Here is a 15,123-nt window from a genome sequence, read left to right as displayed (position 1 = left end):
CTCCCCTCACCCCCCTCCTCCTCCTCTCACCCCCCTCCTCCTCTCACCCCTCACCCCCCTCCTCCTCTCACCTCCCTCTCAACCCCCCTCTCTTACCCCCTCCTCCTCTCCCCTCTCCTCTCCCTCCCTCACCTCCTCACCCCCGAGTTGTAGGGGCTTCGCCTTGCCCCCGCCACCCCACCCCTCCCGACAGCCGCGACGTTACCTCCTCTCGGGCCGACCCGCCTCCTCTTCCTCCCCGCAAACCCCCTCCAACGTTTGCGCCACAACTCCCCACAAGCGAGCCCGTGGCCTCTGCCCATTGGCGGCGCCGCCTCTGTCCGCCGGCTCCTCCCCTCCCCCTCCCCCCACCCCCGCCAGCCCCGCCCACAGGCCGGCCGGGCCAATCAACGCCGCCCCGCCCCGCCGGACCCCACCAATCAGCATCCGTCTCTAGCCCCGGCCAATCACCGCCGCTCCGTGCATCGGCAGTCTCCGCCAATCAAAGCCGCCCCCCCGGTTGTCCCGGCCAATCAACGCCGCTCAGTACCCCACGTGGGCTCCCCACCAATCAGCATCCGTCTCCAGCCCCGGCCAATCACCGCCGACCCGTGCCCGGCCAATCACCGCCGCCCCCCACCCTGCCCGGCCAATCAACGCCGCTCAGTACCCCACGTGGGCTCCCCAGCGATCAGCATTCCGTCTCCAGCCCCGGCCAATCACCGCCGCCCCGTGCCAGGCCGGCCAATCAACGACAACCCTCTCGGCCGCCCCACCAATCGGCAGCCACCCCTGCGGCGGCCGGACCGACCAATCAATGCCGCCCCGTCCCGTCCCCACGTGGTCTCCCCACCAATCAGCAGCCGCGGACGTGTGAGTACTTGGACCAATCCGATCACACCTCGTTGCTTTCAGAACAACATTAACACCCCTTCAACCCTCCCCCCGCCCCCAAAATACAACTAAACAACAAATAAAAAACGTTGCAAACGACACTATTTTTTTTAATACGAACAAATAATCAGGGCATTCGCCCCAGGCCGGTTTCCTAGGCAACGACGCCACGCCAAGGCCCACGGGTTGGGTTGGCGGGGGGAAGGGGGTTACGCGTGGCGTGGGAGGGGCGGGGCTGGGCGCCGGAGTGAAGGCGGGGCTGGCTGGCTGGCTGGGCGGGAGCTGACGTAAAGGGGTGGGGGCGAGCGTGAGGGCGTAAAGGGGTCGTTGGGGCGGTGACGCAGGGGAGGCGATGGCGGGGGGGGGCGCCCTATTGGGGGGGGCGAGGGCTGGGTCCGTGACGTGAGGGCGGGGAGGAAATGGGCGGACAAAAATTCTGGAGAGACTGAAGACGTGGGGGACGAGGAGGAGCAGCGCGACGTAGAGGCGTGGGGGCGGGGCGATGACGTACGAGTAGGGGGCGGGGCGCCCTCCTGGGGGGCGGGACGCTTGAGCGGTGGACGTGGAGGCGGGGCGATGACGTATAAGGGCGGTGACGTATGAGTAGGGGCGGGTTTAGGGGCGGTGACGCGTGAGTGTGGGAGGCGGGGCGATGACGTAACAGGGGCGTAGAGGCGTGGGGGCGGGGCGATGACACGTACGAGTACGGGGCGGGGCGACCCTCCTGTAGGGGCGGTGACGCCCTCCTAGAGGAGTGACGGTGGACATAGAGGCGGGGCGTTGACGTATAAGGGCGGTGACGTATAGCAGGGGCGGGGCGCCCTACTAGGGGGCGGGTTTAGGGGCGGTGACGCGTGAGTGGTGGACGTAGAGGCGGGGCGATGACGTATAAGTAGGGGCGGGGCGCCCTCCTAGAGGGCGTGTGTTAGGGGACGGTGTGAACGTAGAGGCGGGGCGTAGAGTATGAGGGTGGTGACGTCAAAGTAGGGGCGGGGGGGGCGTCCTCTAGGGGGCGTGGTTAGGGGCGGTGACGCGTGAGTGGTGGGCGTGGAGGCGGGGCGATGACGTAAAATAGGGGCGGGCCGTCCTGTTAGGGGGCGTGGTTAGGGGGGGCGGTGACGCGTGAGTGGTGGGCATGGAGGCGGGGCGATGACGTCAGGGGGCGGGGCGCGGGAGGGGGGGGGGCTGTGACGCAGCCAGTATTAAGGGGGGGGGGGGGGGGAGGGGGGGGGGAAAGGGTCCAGGTGCGGCACGTGCCTCCCGCCTTCCCCTCCTTCAGGTGAGAGCGGCCGTCAGCTGATGGCGATGAGGGCGTCCAGCCCGCCCGCCCGCGGCCTACAAGCCAAGCCGAGCCAGGGGGCATTGATGGAGGATGGACAATGAGGAGGGAAGGGAAGGGGAATGGGTGCTGATGCTGTGGGATGCGGGGTGGAGGTGCTCATACCTTGTGTGGGGACTGTGTGGGTCCCACTGCACCTTCCTCACAGTGAGTGAGTGAGTGAATAGAATAGAATAGAATAGAATAGAATAGAATAGTTTCTTTATTGTCATTGTAACATGAACCATGTACAACGAAATTTAAAATGTCAGCCAGTCAGTGCAGCATTCAAACATTTCTAACATTTCTGAGTGAGACAGACAGAGAGAGAGGGAGAAAGAAAGCAGCTTTGTCCCATTTCCACCCAAAGCAAAAAAATGCACCAGATGCTGCAAAATCTTGCAAGGGTTGAGTGTGGACCGGGGCAAGATTTACACTTACAGGTGCTGATTTAAAAGCTGGAGTAACTCAGAGGGACAGGCAGCACGTCTGGAGAGAAGGAATAGGGGGGGGGGGGGGACCCTTCTTCAGACTAGGATTTACGAGGATGTAGCCAGGACTAGAGGGTGTGAGCTACAGGGAGAGGTTGAGCTGGGTCTCTATTCCTTGGAGCGCAGGAGGATGAGGGGCGATCTTATAGAGGTGTACAAAATCCTTCAACTGAGTAGAATCCTGCTTCCTCTTGTTTTGACCCGAAACGTTGCCTATTTCCTTCGCTCCATAGATGCTGCCTCGCCCGCTGTGTTTATCCAGCATTTTTTGTCTACCTTTGATTTTCCAGCATCTGCAGTTCCTTCTTACACATACTCTTCCTATCCTCTGCCTTTTGTTCCCTTCCCTCTCATTTGTGCCGGCAATTTTCCCATTATCGTGCCCCTATTTCCCCCCCCCTGCCCTGCTCCCCTTCCATTTATGTCACTCCCTATGACTTTACATTTATCTGGCGTTTATCAATTACGTTTTATCTGCCGCCCTTTTGACTCCAGTTTTGTCCCTTACTCCACCCATCTACAATCTATCCCACCTTTCCTGTATCCACCTATCACTTACCAGGCACCCCCGCCTCTCTTTTCCAACTTTCTCCCCCTACAGTGAAAAACTTCCTTCGCTGTGTAGAAAACATAGAAACATAGAAATTAGGTGCAGGAGTAGGCCATTCGGCCCTTCAAGCCTGCACCGCCATTCAATGTGATCATGGCTGATCATCCAACTCAGTATCCCGTACCTGCCTTCTCTCCATACCCCCTGATCCCCTTAGCCACAAGGGCCACATCTAACTCCCTCTTAAATATAGCCAATGAACTGGCCTCAACTACCCTCTGTGGCAGAGAGTTCCAGAGATTCACCACTCTCTGTGTGAAAAAAGTTCTTCTCATCTCGGTTTTAAAGGATTTCCCCCCCTTATCCTTAAGCTGTGACCCCGTGTCCTGGACTTCCTTAACATCGGGAACAATCTTCCTGCATCCAGCCTGTCCAACAGGAAGGAACTGCAAATGCTGTTTTACACCGAAAACAACCGCAAAATGCCGCAGTAACTCAGCGGGTCAGGCAGTATCTCTGGAGAGAAGGAATGGGTGACTTTTCGGGTCGGGACTCTGCTTCAGACTGAGAGTCAGGGGGAAAGGGAAATTAGAGATTTTGAAGCGTTCAAAGAGCATGTAAGATGTGAAAAGAACAGATCAAAGCAGACAAAATGTTTATGAATGAACTGCAGATGCTGGAAAATTGAAGGTAGACAAAAATACTGGAGAAACTCAGCGAGTGAGGCAGCATCTGTGGAGCGAAGGAAATGGGCGAAGTTTCGGGTCGAAACCCTTCTTCAGACTGATGTGAGGGTCGGGGGGGCGGGAAGAAGAAAGGAAGAGGAGGGGCCAGTGGGCTGAGGGTGAGCTGAGAAGGGGAGGGGAAAGTAGGGACTACCTGAAATTAGAGAAGTCAATGATCATACCGCTGGGGTGCAGACTGCCCAAGCGAAATATGAGGTGCTGCTCCAATTTACGGTGGTCCTCACTCTGGCATGGAGGAGGCCCAGGACAGAAAGTCGGATTTGGAAATGGGAGGGGGGGGTTGAGTTTGGTCATTGAGAACCGAGCGGAGGTGTTGGGCGAAGCTTCGTCTCACCGATGTAGAGCAGCTGACACCTAGAGCAGTGGATGCAATAGATGAGATTGGAGGAGGTGCAGGTGAACCTCTGCCGCACCTGGAAAGCAGACGATGATCAAGGAATTGTGGCTGAGGGGTAGTTGATAACGAGTTATACCTTTTTTCCCCCTGACTCTCTGTCTGAAGAAGGGTCCAACCTATGCCTTTGCTCCAGAGATGCTCTGATCCACTGAGTTACTCCAGCTTTTTGTCTATCTTCGGTTTAAACCAGCATCTGCAGTTCCTTCCCATGGACTAGCTGTACTATTTCACTTTTGTCTGTTCATTCCCTCCACAAATGCTGCCTAACCCACTGAATTCCTCCAACGCTTGGTACTTTCCACATAGTCTACACTTTGCTTTGCTGAACGAAGGAGCTGTAACTGTAGCTGAGTTACAGATAGTGAAAAGTTGGTTGTGAAACATTGGTCGATTTGTCAGGTGGGCTGAGGAGTGGTTGATGGAATTTAATAGCGAAATGTGAGGTATTGCATTTTGAGAAGTCTAACATGGGCAGGACCTACACAGTGAATGGTAGGCCTCTAGGGAATGTTGTAGAGCAGATTGATATAGGATTGCGGGTGCCTGGTTCTTGGCCTTCATCAGTCAGAGTATTGAGTATGGAAGTTGGGAGGTCATGTTGCCGTTGTATAAGACGGTGGTGAGACGGCATTCAGAGTATTGTGTTTAAAGATGTTGTCAAGCTGGAAACTACAGGGTCTGAGCTACAGGGAGAGGTTGAGTAGGAAGGAACTCTATTCCCTGGAGCGCAGGAGGATGAGGGGTGATCTTATTGAGATGTATCAAAATCATGAGAGGTATAGATCGGGGAGATGCCCAGAGTAGGTGAATCGGGGACCAGAGGACATAGGTTTAAGGTGAAGGGGAAAAGATTTAATAGGAATCTGAGGGGGTAACCTTTTCACACAAAGGGTGATTAGTGTATGGAACGAGCTGCCAGAGACGGTAGTTGAAGCTGGGACTATCCCAATGTTCAAGAAGCAGTTGGACAGGTTTGGAGGGATATGGACCAAACGCGGGCGGATGGGACTAGTGTAGCTGGGGCATGTTGGGCCGAAGGGCCTGTTTCCACACTGTATCGCTCTGGCTCGAGAACTGCAATCGTGACATGATGTCGCTTCTCTTCCTCACAGACCACCCCTGACTGCTTTCGTTTACCATCATGAGGCACCACCAGACCCGCGCACAGAATCACTCCTCGGTCACCATCCAGGTGAAGCCAGGTGTTTCGAAATTGTCGCGTCAGAGCCGGGATTTGGTGCCTCGGAAGCAGAGGTTGCACGAGAGGGGTGAAGGGGAAGGCAGCAAGATGTCAAAACTCTCAAAAGAGCCTCCGTTTGTAATAAAACACCAAGAGTTGGACGCCTTCCTTAAGCTGCTTGGTATGTTGGGTCAATTCCTTATTCCTCTCAATTTTAGTTTAGTTTAGAGATACAGCGCGGAAACAGGCCCTTCATCCCACCGAGTCCACACTGACCAGCGATCCCTGCACATTGACACGACCCTACACACACTAGGGACAATTAACCTACAAACCTGTACGTCTTTGGAGTGTGGGGAGGGAAACCAAGGAGTCTTTGGGGAAAACCCATGTAGGTCACTGGGAGAATGTACAAACTCCGTACAGACAGCACCTGGCTCCGTAAGGCAGCAACTCTACCGCTGTGTCACCATCCCGCACATTGGTGTTTGCTGCGCTGGATTCTTACTCTTCTGAAGTCTGGCACTCGGAGGTTGGTGTTGATTGATGTTCCCCGTGGGTCATCTAACAGGTTTAATGTTCTGCTTCAAATCTCTGTTGATCAGCGATTACTGTTGTACTCTAACCACACCGCTGTCACTTGCAGATGATGAGGTGATTCAGGACTTCCTGTGGATGGACAGTTGCTGTAGAATTGCAGACAAGGTAATTGTTAGTAAATCTAATAGTTCATTAAGAATATAGGGAAGAGGTCAGTTCTGGCCGAAGATGGACACAAAATGTTGGAGTAACCCAGCGGGACAGGCAGCATCTCTGGAGAGAAGGAATGGGTGACGTTTTGTCCCTTCAGACCCGAAACGTCACCCATTCCTTCTCTCCAGAGATGCTGCCTGTCCCGCTGAGTTACTCCAGCATTTTGTGTCTGTCTGATTTAAACCAGCATCTGCAATTCTTTCCTGCACTCAATATCTGACAGCCCTGTTCTCTTTCAGTATTTGATGGCCATGGTCCTGACTTACTTCAAACGGGCAGTCCTTCACACAAGTGAATACTCGAGGATGAACTTCTTTGTGGCACTGTAAGTACACAATGTGTGAGCGCTGGCAGGTGGAGCTCGGCTCCCATTGCAGAGGCAAGCCCGCCATTTTAGGGACCGGTTTATAATTGGCAATTGCAACGAGGTACAGAGAAAAGCTTTGTTTTGCTTGCTATCCAATCTGATAATACTGCACATAAATACAATCCCCTCACATGTTTAATCAATAGTGTTTTATTATTAATGTTTAATGTTTTATGTGTCATTCCTAACTGTCACTATGTCACTTGCGGGCAGAGCACCAAGGCAAATTCCTTGTATTTGAATACTTGGCCATAAACTTATTCATTCATCAAGTCAAACTCAAATATAATTTTTGAGCATTTAAACCTTGGTGCAGGGAGGAAATGCAGATGCTGCTTCAAACCAAAGATAGACACAAAATGCGGGAGTAACTCAGCGGGACAGGCAGCACCTCTGGAGAAACGGAATGGGTGACGTTTCGGGTCGAGACCGAGTCAATGGAAATTTTTTTTAAGGTGGAGATTGACAGAATGTTGATTAATAAGGGTGTCGGGGGTTATGGGGAGGAGGCAGGAGAATGGGATTGAGAGGGAGAGATAGATCAGCCATTGTTGAATGGCGGAGTAGACGTGATGGGTCGGTGTGGTTGATCTGCCGTGGGGGGGAAACAAAGGAGGACCTAACGTGGGGGGGGGGTCTGGCTGCAGGATACTTTGTCAACGTCGTTTATGTAGTGACTCTGCATACATCGGGTATGTAAAACAAAGAATCTCACTGTGACCTGACAATAAAGTATTCACCCACTTGGGCGGCCTAATTGGCGAGTTTAGAAGAGTTTTAAAAAAGTCATGTTGAAGACCTCCTTCAACTATGTAGAAAACCTCCTTCGACTATCCTGAAGACTAGCTGCAACTAACTTTGGGGAAAATTGGACACCGAATAGTGGAGAGTGAAGACGACCTCCTTCGATCCCTTCGACAATGATGAAGACTATCTGCGACTACCCTCGATTACCTTCGACTAACATGCTGATCTACTACAACCTACTACGACTAAACCTACGAGTAAAAAAACGTGTCGATTTTTCCCATGGCGACCTTTTTTTACTGCGGGCATTTTTTAACTTTGAAAAAAACGCCGTGACCTAGCTGAGGCCTTGAGGACGAGGACACCACTCTCGAGCATGAAGGAGAGTTACGAACACCTCCTACGACCTCGTGTCGACCATGCTGCGACTATAAGTCGCGGATTAGGTCGCCCAAGTGGACAGGCCCTTTACTCACTTGTTCAGTGACCTAATTCTGCTCCTAGAACCTATGAACATGTGCCCCTCTGAAACGTCAGCAGCCCGTTGTAATCCGCTCTCTCCCGCAGGTACCTGGCGAACGACATGGAAGAGGATGAGGAGCAGTACAAGTACGAAATCTTCCCGTGGGCGCTCGGCGAGAACTGGCGGAAGCTGGTCCCGAATTTCCTCAAACTCCGGCTCGACCTTTGGGCTCAGATGAACTACAGGGCAGCCGTGAGCCGTCACTGCTGCGAGCAGGTGAGCTGATGACGGTCGCTGCAGCCGTTATGAATTGATGATTCGGCTGAGGGGATTGAGGGCTCAATGGCCAGGTTTGTGGACGACCTGAAAATAGGTGGAAGGGCAGGTAGTGTAGAGAGAGCAGGGACCCTGCAGAAGGACTTGGACAGGTCGGGAGAATGGGCAGAGAAGTGGCAGATGGAATACAACGTAGCAAAGTGTGGAGATGCATTTTGGTGGTAGGATTAAGGGCGCAGTCTTTTTCTAAATGGGGAGAGAATCCAGAAATCGGGTGCAAAGGGACTTGGGAGTGCTGGTGTAGGATTCCCAAAAAGTTAATTTGCCGGTCGAATCTGTAGTAAGGAAAGCAAACGCAATGCCAGCATTTATTTCAAGATAAAGGCTAGAATACAAAAAACAGGGATGTAATGCTGAGGCTCTATAAAGCCGCATTTGGAGTATTGTAAGCAGTTTTGGACACCATAACTGAGGAAGGATAGAAACATAGAAAATAGGTGCAGGAGTAGGCCATTCGGCCCTTTGAGCCTGCACCGCCATTCATTATGATCAAGGCTGATCATCCAACTCAGTATCCTGTACCTGCCTTCTCTCCATACCCCCTGATCCCTTTAGCCACAAGGGCCACATCTAACTCCCTCTTAAATATAGCCAATGAACTGGCCTCAACTACCTTCTGTGGCAGAGAGTTCCAGAGATTTACTACTCTCTGTGTGAAAAATGTTTATCTCATCTCGGTCCTAAAGGATTTCCCCTTTATCCTTAAACTGTGACCCCTTGTCCTGGACTTCCCCAACATCGGGAACAATCTTCCTGCATCTAGCCTGTCCAACCACTTAAGAATTTTGTAAGGTTCTATAAGATCCCCCCTCAATCTTCTAAATTCTAGCGGGTACAAGCCGAGTCTATCCAGTCTTTCTTCGGATGGACTAGCTCTGGAGAGTTCCCAGAGGAGGTTTACAGGAATGATGCCAGGAATAAGTGGGTTAACATATGAGCGTTTGACGGCGCTGGGCCTGTACTCACTGGAGTTTAGAAGAATGAGTGGGGGGGGGGGGAGACCTCATTGAAACGTACAGAATAGTGAAAGGTTTGGATAGAGTGGATGTGGGGAGGATGTTTCCACTAGTGGGAGAGTCTGGGACTAGAGGTCACACTCAGAATGAAAAGACATTCGTTTAGGAAGGAGATGAAAAGGGATTTCTTTAGTCGGAGGGTGGTGAATCTGTGGAATTCTTTGCCACAGAAGGCTGTTGAGGCCAATTAATTTTTAACGGCAGAGATGGATAGATTCTTGATTAGTGCGGGTGTTAGGGGTTATTGGGAGAATGTGGTTAGGAGGGAGAGATAAATCAGCCATGATTGAATGGCGGAGTAGGCTTGATGGGTTGAATGGCCTAATTCTACTCCTACCACGTATGACCTTATGTGCAATTGCTTGTAGCCCCTCGAGCCCATTGATTGCAGGCAGCGGATTATCATCGCTGGTGTGGAATCCTGAGCTAAATACAGAGAGAGAGAGAGAGAGTCAAGAGAGAGTCAGAGAGAGAGAGAGTCAATTTAATTGTCATTTGGACCCCTTGAGGTCCAAACGAAATGCCGTTTCTGCAGCCATACATTACAAACAAATAGACCCCAGACACAACATAATTTACATTTTACATAAACATCCATCACATTGCAGTGATGGAAGGCCAAAAAAAAACTTATCTCTCCACTGCACTCTCCCCCCCCGATGTCAGAGTCAGAGTCAAAGTCAAAGCCCCCGGCTGGCGATGGCGATTGTCCCGCGGCCATTAAAGCCACGCCGGGTGGTGCGAGGTCGCACACCGGGTCTTGGTGTTAGAGCCCCCGGCGTGCGCTCGCAGAGTCCCGCGGCCATTCCAAGCCGCGTGGGGTGGTGCTGTAAGGCCCCGCTCCAGGAGCTCTTCGACCCCGCAGCTCGGGCGGGAGAAGTCGCCGTTGCAGGAGTCCTGAAAAGCGGTCTCCCTCCAGGGACCCGCAGGCTCCCGGTGCTGCCGTCCGCAGACCCGCAGTTGCAGCCTCCGCATCAGCAGCAGCAGCAGCAGCAGCGCTCCACCACCGCTCCACCCGCTCTGGACTCGGCCAGCTCCGCGACGGTGAGGTGAGTCGGCACCAGAGTCCCCGGTCTTCTTCTGTTGGCGGCCGCACCTCATTGCAGCCCCAACGACAACGGAGACCCGACAAGAAATGGTCGGGTCTCCCGTGCAGGGAGAGATTTGTGGGTGCTGGAGCAACACAGTGCTGGAGCAACTCAGCAGGTCGGGCAGCATCTATGGAGAGAAATGGACAGACAATGTTTCTGGTTGGACCCTTCTTCAATCTGACCTGCTGCCTTCCCCTAGCACTTTGAGTTTTTCTTGCTCGAGGCTGGCGCAACACAGAACTGCAGATGCCAGTTTACACATAAGGACACAGTGCTGGAGTATCTTTGGAGAAAATGGATGTGACATTTCGGGTCGTGAGCCTTCGGATGTAGCCACAAAGGAACTGTAGATGAAATGTTTAAGAAGGAACTGCAGATGCTGGGAAAAATCGAAGGTAGACAAAAAAGCTGGAGAAACTCAGCATGTGAGGCAGCGTCTATGGAGCGAAGGAATAGGTGACGTTTCGGGCCGAGACTTGACCCAAAACGTCGCCTATTCCTTTGCTCCATAGATGCTGCCTCACCCGCTGAGTTTCTCCAGCTTTTTTGTTCACCAAGGAGCTAGATGTTGGTTTATAAAAATAAATAGTGCTGGAGTAACTCAATGGGTTAGGTAGCATATGTGGAGAAAATGGATAGGTGATATTTTGGATCGGGGCCCTTTCTAGACAATAGGTGCAGGAGTAGGCCATTCGGCCCTTCGAGCCAGCACCGCCATTCAAGGTGATCATGGCTGATCATCCCAAATTAGTACCCTGTTCCTGCCTTCTCCCCATATCCCCTGACTCCGCAATCTTTAAGAGTCCTATCTAGCTCTCTTGAAAGTATCCAGAGAACCTGCCTCCTGAGGCAGAGAATTCCACAGACTCACAACTCTCTGAGAAAAAGTGTGTCCTCGTCTCCGTTCTAATTGGCTTACCCCTTATTCTTAAACTATGGCCCCTGGTTCTGGACTCCCCCAACATCGGGAATATGTTTCCTGCCTCTAGCGTGTCCAAACCCTTAACAATATTATGTTTCAAGGAGATCTCCTCTCATCCTTCTAAACTCCAGAGTGTACAAGCCCAGCTGCTCCATTCTCTCAGCATATGACAGTCTTGCCATCCTGGGAATTAACCTTGAAAACCTAAGCTGCACTCCCTCAATAGCAAGAATGTCCTTCCTCAAATTAGGGGACCAAAACTGCACGTAATACTCCAGGTGTGGTTTCACTAGGACTCTGTACAACTGCAGAAGGACCTCTTTGCTCGTATATTCGATTCCTCTTGTAATAAAAGCGAACATGCCATTCGCTTTCTTCACTGCCTGCTGTACCTGCATGCTTACTTTCATAGACTGATGAACAAGGACCCCCAGATCCCGTTGTACTTCTCCTTTTCCCAACTTGACGCCATTTAGATAGTAATCTGCCTGTTTTTGTTATCAAAGTGGATAACCTCACATTTATCCGCAATAAACTTCATCTGCCATGCATCTGCCCACTCCCCCAACCTGTCCAAGTCACCCTGCATTCTCATAGCATCATGGCTGAAGAAGGGTTTCGGCCTGAAACGTTGCCTATTTCCTTCGCTCCATAGATGCTGCTGCACCCGCTGAGTTTCTCCAGCAATTTTGTGTACCTTCGATTTTCCAGCATCTGCAGTTCTTTCTTGAACACCTTCTCATAGCATCCTCCTCACAGTTCACACTGCCACCCAGCTTTGTGTCATCTGCAAATTTGCTAGTGTTACTTTGTCGAGGACCGTGGGGTGGCTGTCTGTGCACCAGTCTCCCCACGTTAAACAAATTCACGCACAGGTGACCTCCATGAGAGAACAGTCGTACTCGTTTCGGGTGACTGCCGATGATGATATCAAGTCCAATGAAGTTTTTCCATCCGTGCTGTTCTGCGATCTGATTCTAAAGTGATTTATTTCAGGTGATTGCCGCAATCCCTTCTCACTACACCTGGCACCGGGATCGCCCTGCCCACCACAGTGGTGCCACTCGGAGTTACCTGCAGAAAGAGATGGTGCCTTCTCCACCGGGGCCCAACGGTACGCCCCCCTTCTGCACCCTCTGCACCCGCACCCGCTGCTTCCTGGGACTTGATCTGGACTCCTCGTCCTCCCCAGAAAACCTGCCCTTGTTCGACAACGACTGGCCCCAAGATCTCTTCATCCTGTCTCCGGCCATGTTGATAGACCACGACAGAGAAGGTACGACTCCAGTAGGCGTTTGAATGAGGGAGGAGTCTTAACGGAGACCTTGACGCCAAAGAGGCTTCAAGTTGAAAGCTGCCTCGACACAAACTTGGTGATGTTCTCTAGTTGGGGAATGACTGTTCTAGCTGACGGCATTTGTGGACAACAATGTATACCAGTGTCTGTCCTTTCCTGACTAACGCTAGATCACAGACCTAATACTCACGGGTAAATTTACTGACTACTTTCCTGTAGGTTTTTTTTTCCCCCTAGTTGAGTTTTGCCAGAATTCAGGATTGCTGGAGTCGGTGAGCAAGCTAGCTGTTGTCTTGTCGAGCATTGCACTGGTTCCTCCAGTTTCAGTTGAGATCTGGCGGGCATTGTCTCTGGCTTGTGTCCACCTCACTGCACTCTCAAACCACCCACCTCTGCAGTGTAGTCTGTGTTTATTGGTGACTGGGGCTTTGAGCTCTGTGCTTGCCTCCAGAGTTTTGGTCGCTGTTGGTGCTACCATGTGGGGGCTGTAATGTTTTGGGAAGGGACGTGGCCGTTACCAAGGTAGTGTGGTTGGTGACTGCGTTAGCATCGAAGTGCGTTGCTCCTGCATCAGGCAGCGATCAGGAACACACCAGGTGGAATTTGTCAAGCGGTTTATTTAACATGTCCACCTAATGTTGGCTCCTATTGACGGGTGCCTTAAAATCTACCTTAAAATCAACTCGGCATTTTGTGACCCGACGCACTTTATGGTTTTTTTCCCCCTCTTCCTCCCAATCGCTGTGTTTAACAGACAGACGGGGAAGGGAGTTGTTGCTATTGAAACTTGTTACACTCAAATGTTAAGAGGCATTTGTTTGCAATTGTATGTCTATTTATTGCAGTGGAAATGAAAATATATAATGTATAGAATAAAGATTGCAACATGAATGTGTGGGCGTCTTGTGAGCAGCCAGCTCTCAGTTCATCATCGATCGGGGGTTAAGACAAAGGAGAATGAGCTGAAGGGTCCCGACCAGAATCGTCGCTGTCCATTCCCTCCGGAGACGCTGCCTGACCTGCCGAGTTCCTCCAGCACTTTGTGTTTTGCTCCAGTCGAATGTCCCTAAGTAAAACCACACCTGCATGGGGTTCACTCAGTCTGAAGAAGGGTTTCGGCCCGAAACGTTGTCTATTTCCTTCGCTCCATAGATGCTGCCTCAGCCGCTGAGTTTCTCCAGCATTTTTGTCTACCTGGGGTTCACTCACACCAGGTGAGGAGATTGATTGGGACTCGAAGGGCCGAATGGCCTACTCCTGTACCTATTGTCTATTGTCAACCAGAATTAAGGTCATAAGTGATAGGGGCAGAATTAGGCCACCTGGCCCATCGAGTCTACTCCGCCATTCAATCATGGCTGATCTATCTCTCCCTCCTAACCCCATTCTCCTGCCTTCTCCCCATAACCCCTGACGCCTGTACTAATCAAGAATCTATCCATCTCTGCCTTAAAACTATCCATTGACTTGACCTCCACAGCCTTCTGTGGCAGAGCGTTCCACAGATTCACCACCATCTGACTAAAGTACTGGACGTGTAGCAGGTTAGACGGTCTTTTCCCCCAGGATAGAAAAATCAAAGCCTAGAAGCTGTAGTTTTAAGGTGAGAGAGGCAAAGTTTCAAGATGATATGCGGGGCACGTTTTTACGCAGGGTGGTGGGTGCCTGGAACACTGCTGGGGGCGGTGGTTGAAGTAGATAAACTAGTGGTATCTATTCCAGTCATGATCTTGTACACCTCTATAATATCACCCCTCATCCACCTGCGCTCCAAGCAATAAAGTCCTAGCCTGCCCAATCTCTCCCTGTAGCTCCATAAAGTCCGCCAGCTCTGCTTACATCCTTGTGAATCTTCTTTTGTTTAAGCAGGAACTGCAGATGCTGGAAAAATCGAAGGTAGACAAAAATGCTGGAGAAACTCAGCGGGTGAGGCAGCATCTATGGAGCGAAGGAATAAATAGGTGTCATAGAAAATAGGTGCAGGAGTAGGCCATTCGGCCCTTCGAGCCTGTACCACCATTCAATATGATCATGGCTGATCATCCAACTCGGTATCCTGTACCTGCCTTCTCTCCATACCCCCTGATCCCTTTAGCCACAAGGGCCACATCTAACTCCCTCTTAAATATAGCCAATGAACTGTGTGGCCTCAACTACCTTCTGCGAGAGAGAATTCCAGAGATTCACCACTCTGTGTGAAAAAGGTTTTCCTCATCTTGGTCCTAAAAGATTTCCCCCTTATCCTTAAACTGTGACCCCTTGTTCTGGACTTCCCCAACATCGGGAACAATCTTCCTGCATCTAGCCTGTCCAACCCCTTAAGAATTTTGTAAGTTTCTATAAGATCCCCCCTCAATCTTCTAAATTCTAGCGAGTACAAGCTGAGTCTATCCAGTCTTTCTTCATATGAAAGTCTTGACATCCCAGGAATCAGTCTGGTACATCCCAGGAATCAGTCTGAACAAGGGTCTCGACCCGAAACGTCACCTATTCCTTCGCTCCATAGATGCTGCCTCACCCACTGAGTTTCTCCAGCATTTTTGTCTCCCTGTAAATCTTCTTTGTTTAGCAGAAAC

General features: G+C 51.6%; 2 protein-coding genes across 5 annotated transcripts in view; one reads left to right on the top strand and one right to left on the bottom strand.

Moving 5' to 3' along the window:
- The window catches only part of syvn1 (synovial apoptosis inhibitor 1, synoviolin), a 57,939-nt gene extending 57,604 nt beyond the window's left edge, over positions 1 to 335 (bottom strand). The window contains exon 1 of the mRNA XM_055665286.1: positions 206 to 335. The gene's annotated coding sequence lies outside the window, so the exon portion shown is untranslated. The remainder of the gene's footprint in view (positions 1 to 205) is intronic.
- Positions 336 to 2,085: 1,750 nt separating this feature from the next.
- Positions 2,086 to 13,456, top strand: LOC129715394 (speedy protein 1-A-like). 4 transcript variants are annotated; one of them, XM_055665283.1, is made up of 6 exons: positions 2,086 to 2,152; positions 5,488 to 5,736; positions 6,202 to 6,260; positions 6,548 to 6,633; positions 7,990 to 8,161; positions 12,247 to 13,456. In XM_055665283.1, exons 2-6 carry the CDS (start codon positions 5,517 to 5,519, stop codon positions 12,547 to 12,549), a joined length of 840 nt encoding a protein of 279 aa, XP_055521258.1. In that variant the 5' UTR covers positions 2,086 to 2,152; positions 5,488 to 5,516; the 3' UTR covers positions 12,550 to 13,456. The 4 variants fall into 4 exon arrangements, with proteins under 4 accessions (XP_055521258.1, XP_055521259.1, XP_055521257.1 ...); XM_055665284.1 differs by lacking the exon at positions 2,086 to 2,152 and adding an exon at positions 2,176 to 2,359; XM_055665282.1 differs by lacking the exon at positions 2,086 to 2,152 and adding an exon at positions 2,176 to 2,363.
- Positions 13,457 to 15,123: the final 1,667 nt, after the last annotated feature.

This window comes from Leucoraja erinacea, unplaced genomic scaffold, assembly GCF_028641065.1.
Source record: "Leucoraja erinacea ecotype New England unplaced genomic scaffold, Leri_hhj_1 Leri_115S, whole genome shotgun sequence".
Lineage (NCBI taxonomy): Eukaryota > Metazoa > Chordata > Chondrichthyes > Rajiformes > Rajidae > Leucoraja > Leucoraja erinaceus.
The sequence above is the reverse complement of the archived record's forward strand: the minus strand, read 5'-3'. Positions and strand labels throughout refer to the sequence as shown.

Bases quoted from the DNA above. Each gene is read 5' to 3' on its own strand.
- LOC129715394 (XM_055665283.1), top strand. From the start codon at position 5,517: ATGAGGCACCACCAGACCCGCGCACAGAATCACTCCTCGGTCACCATC. The intron at 6,634-7,989 runs GTAAGTACACAA...TCTCTCCCGCAG, and splicing joins ATGAACTTCTTTGTGGCACT to GTACCTGGCGAACGACATGG. The intron at 8,162-12,246 runs GTGAGCTGATGA...GATTTATTTCAG, and splicing joins GCCGTCACTGCTGCGAGCAG to GTGATTGCCGCAATCCCTTC.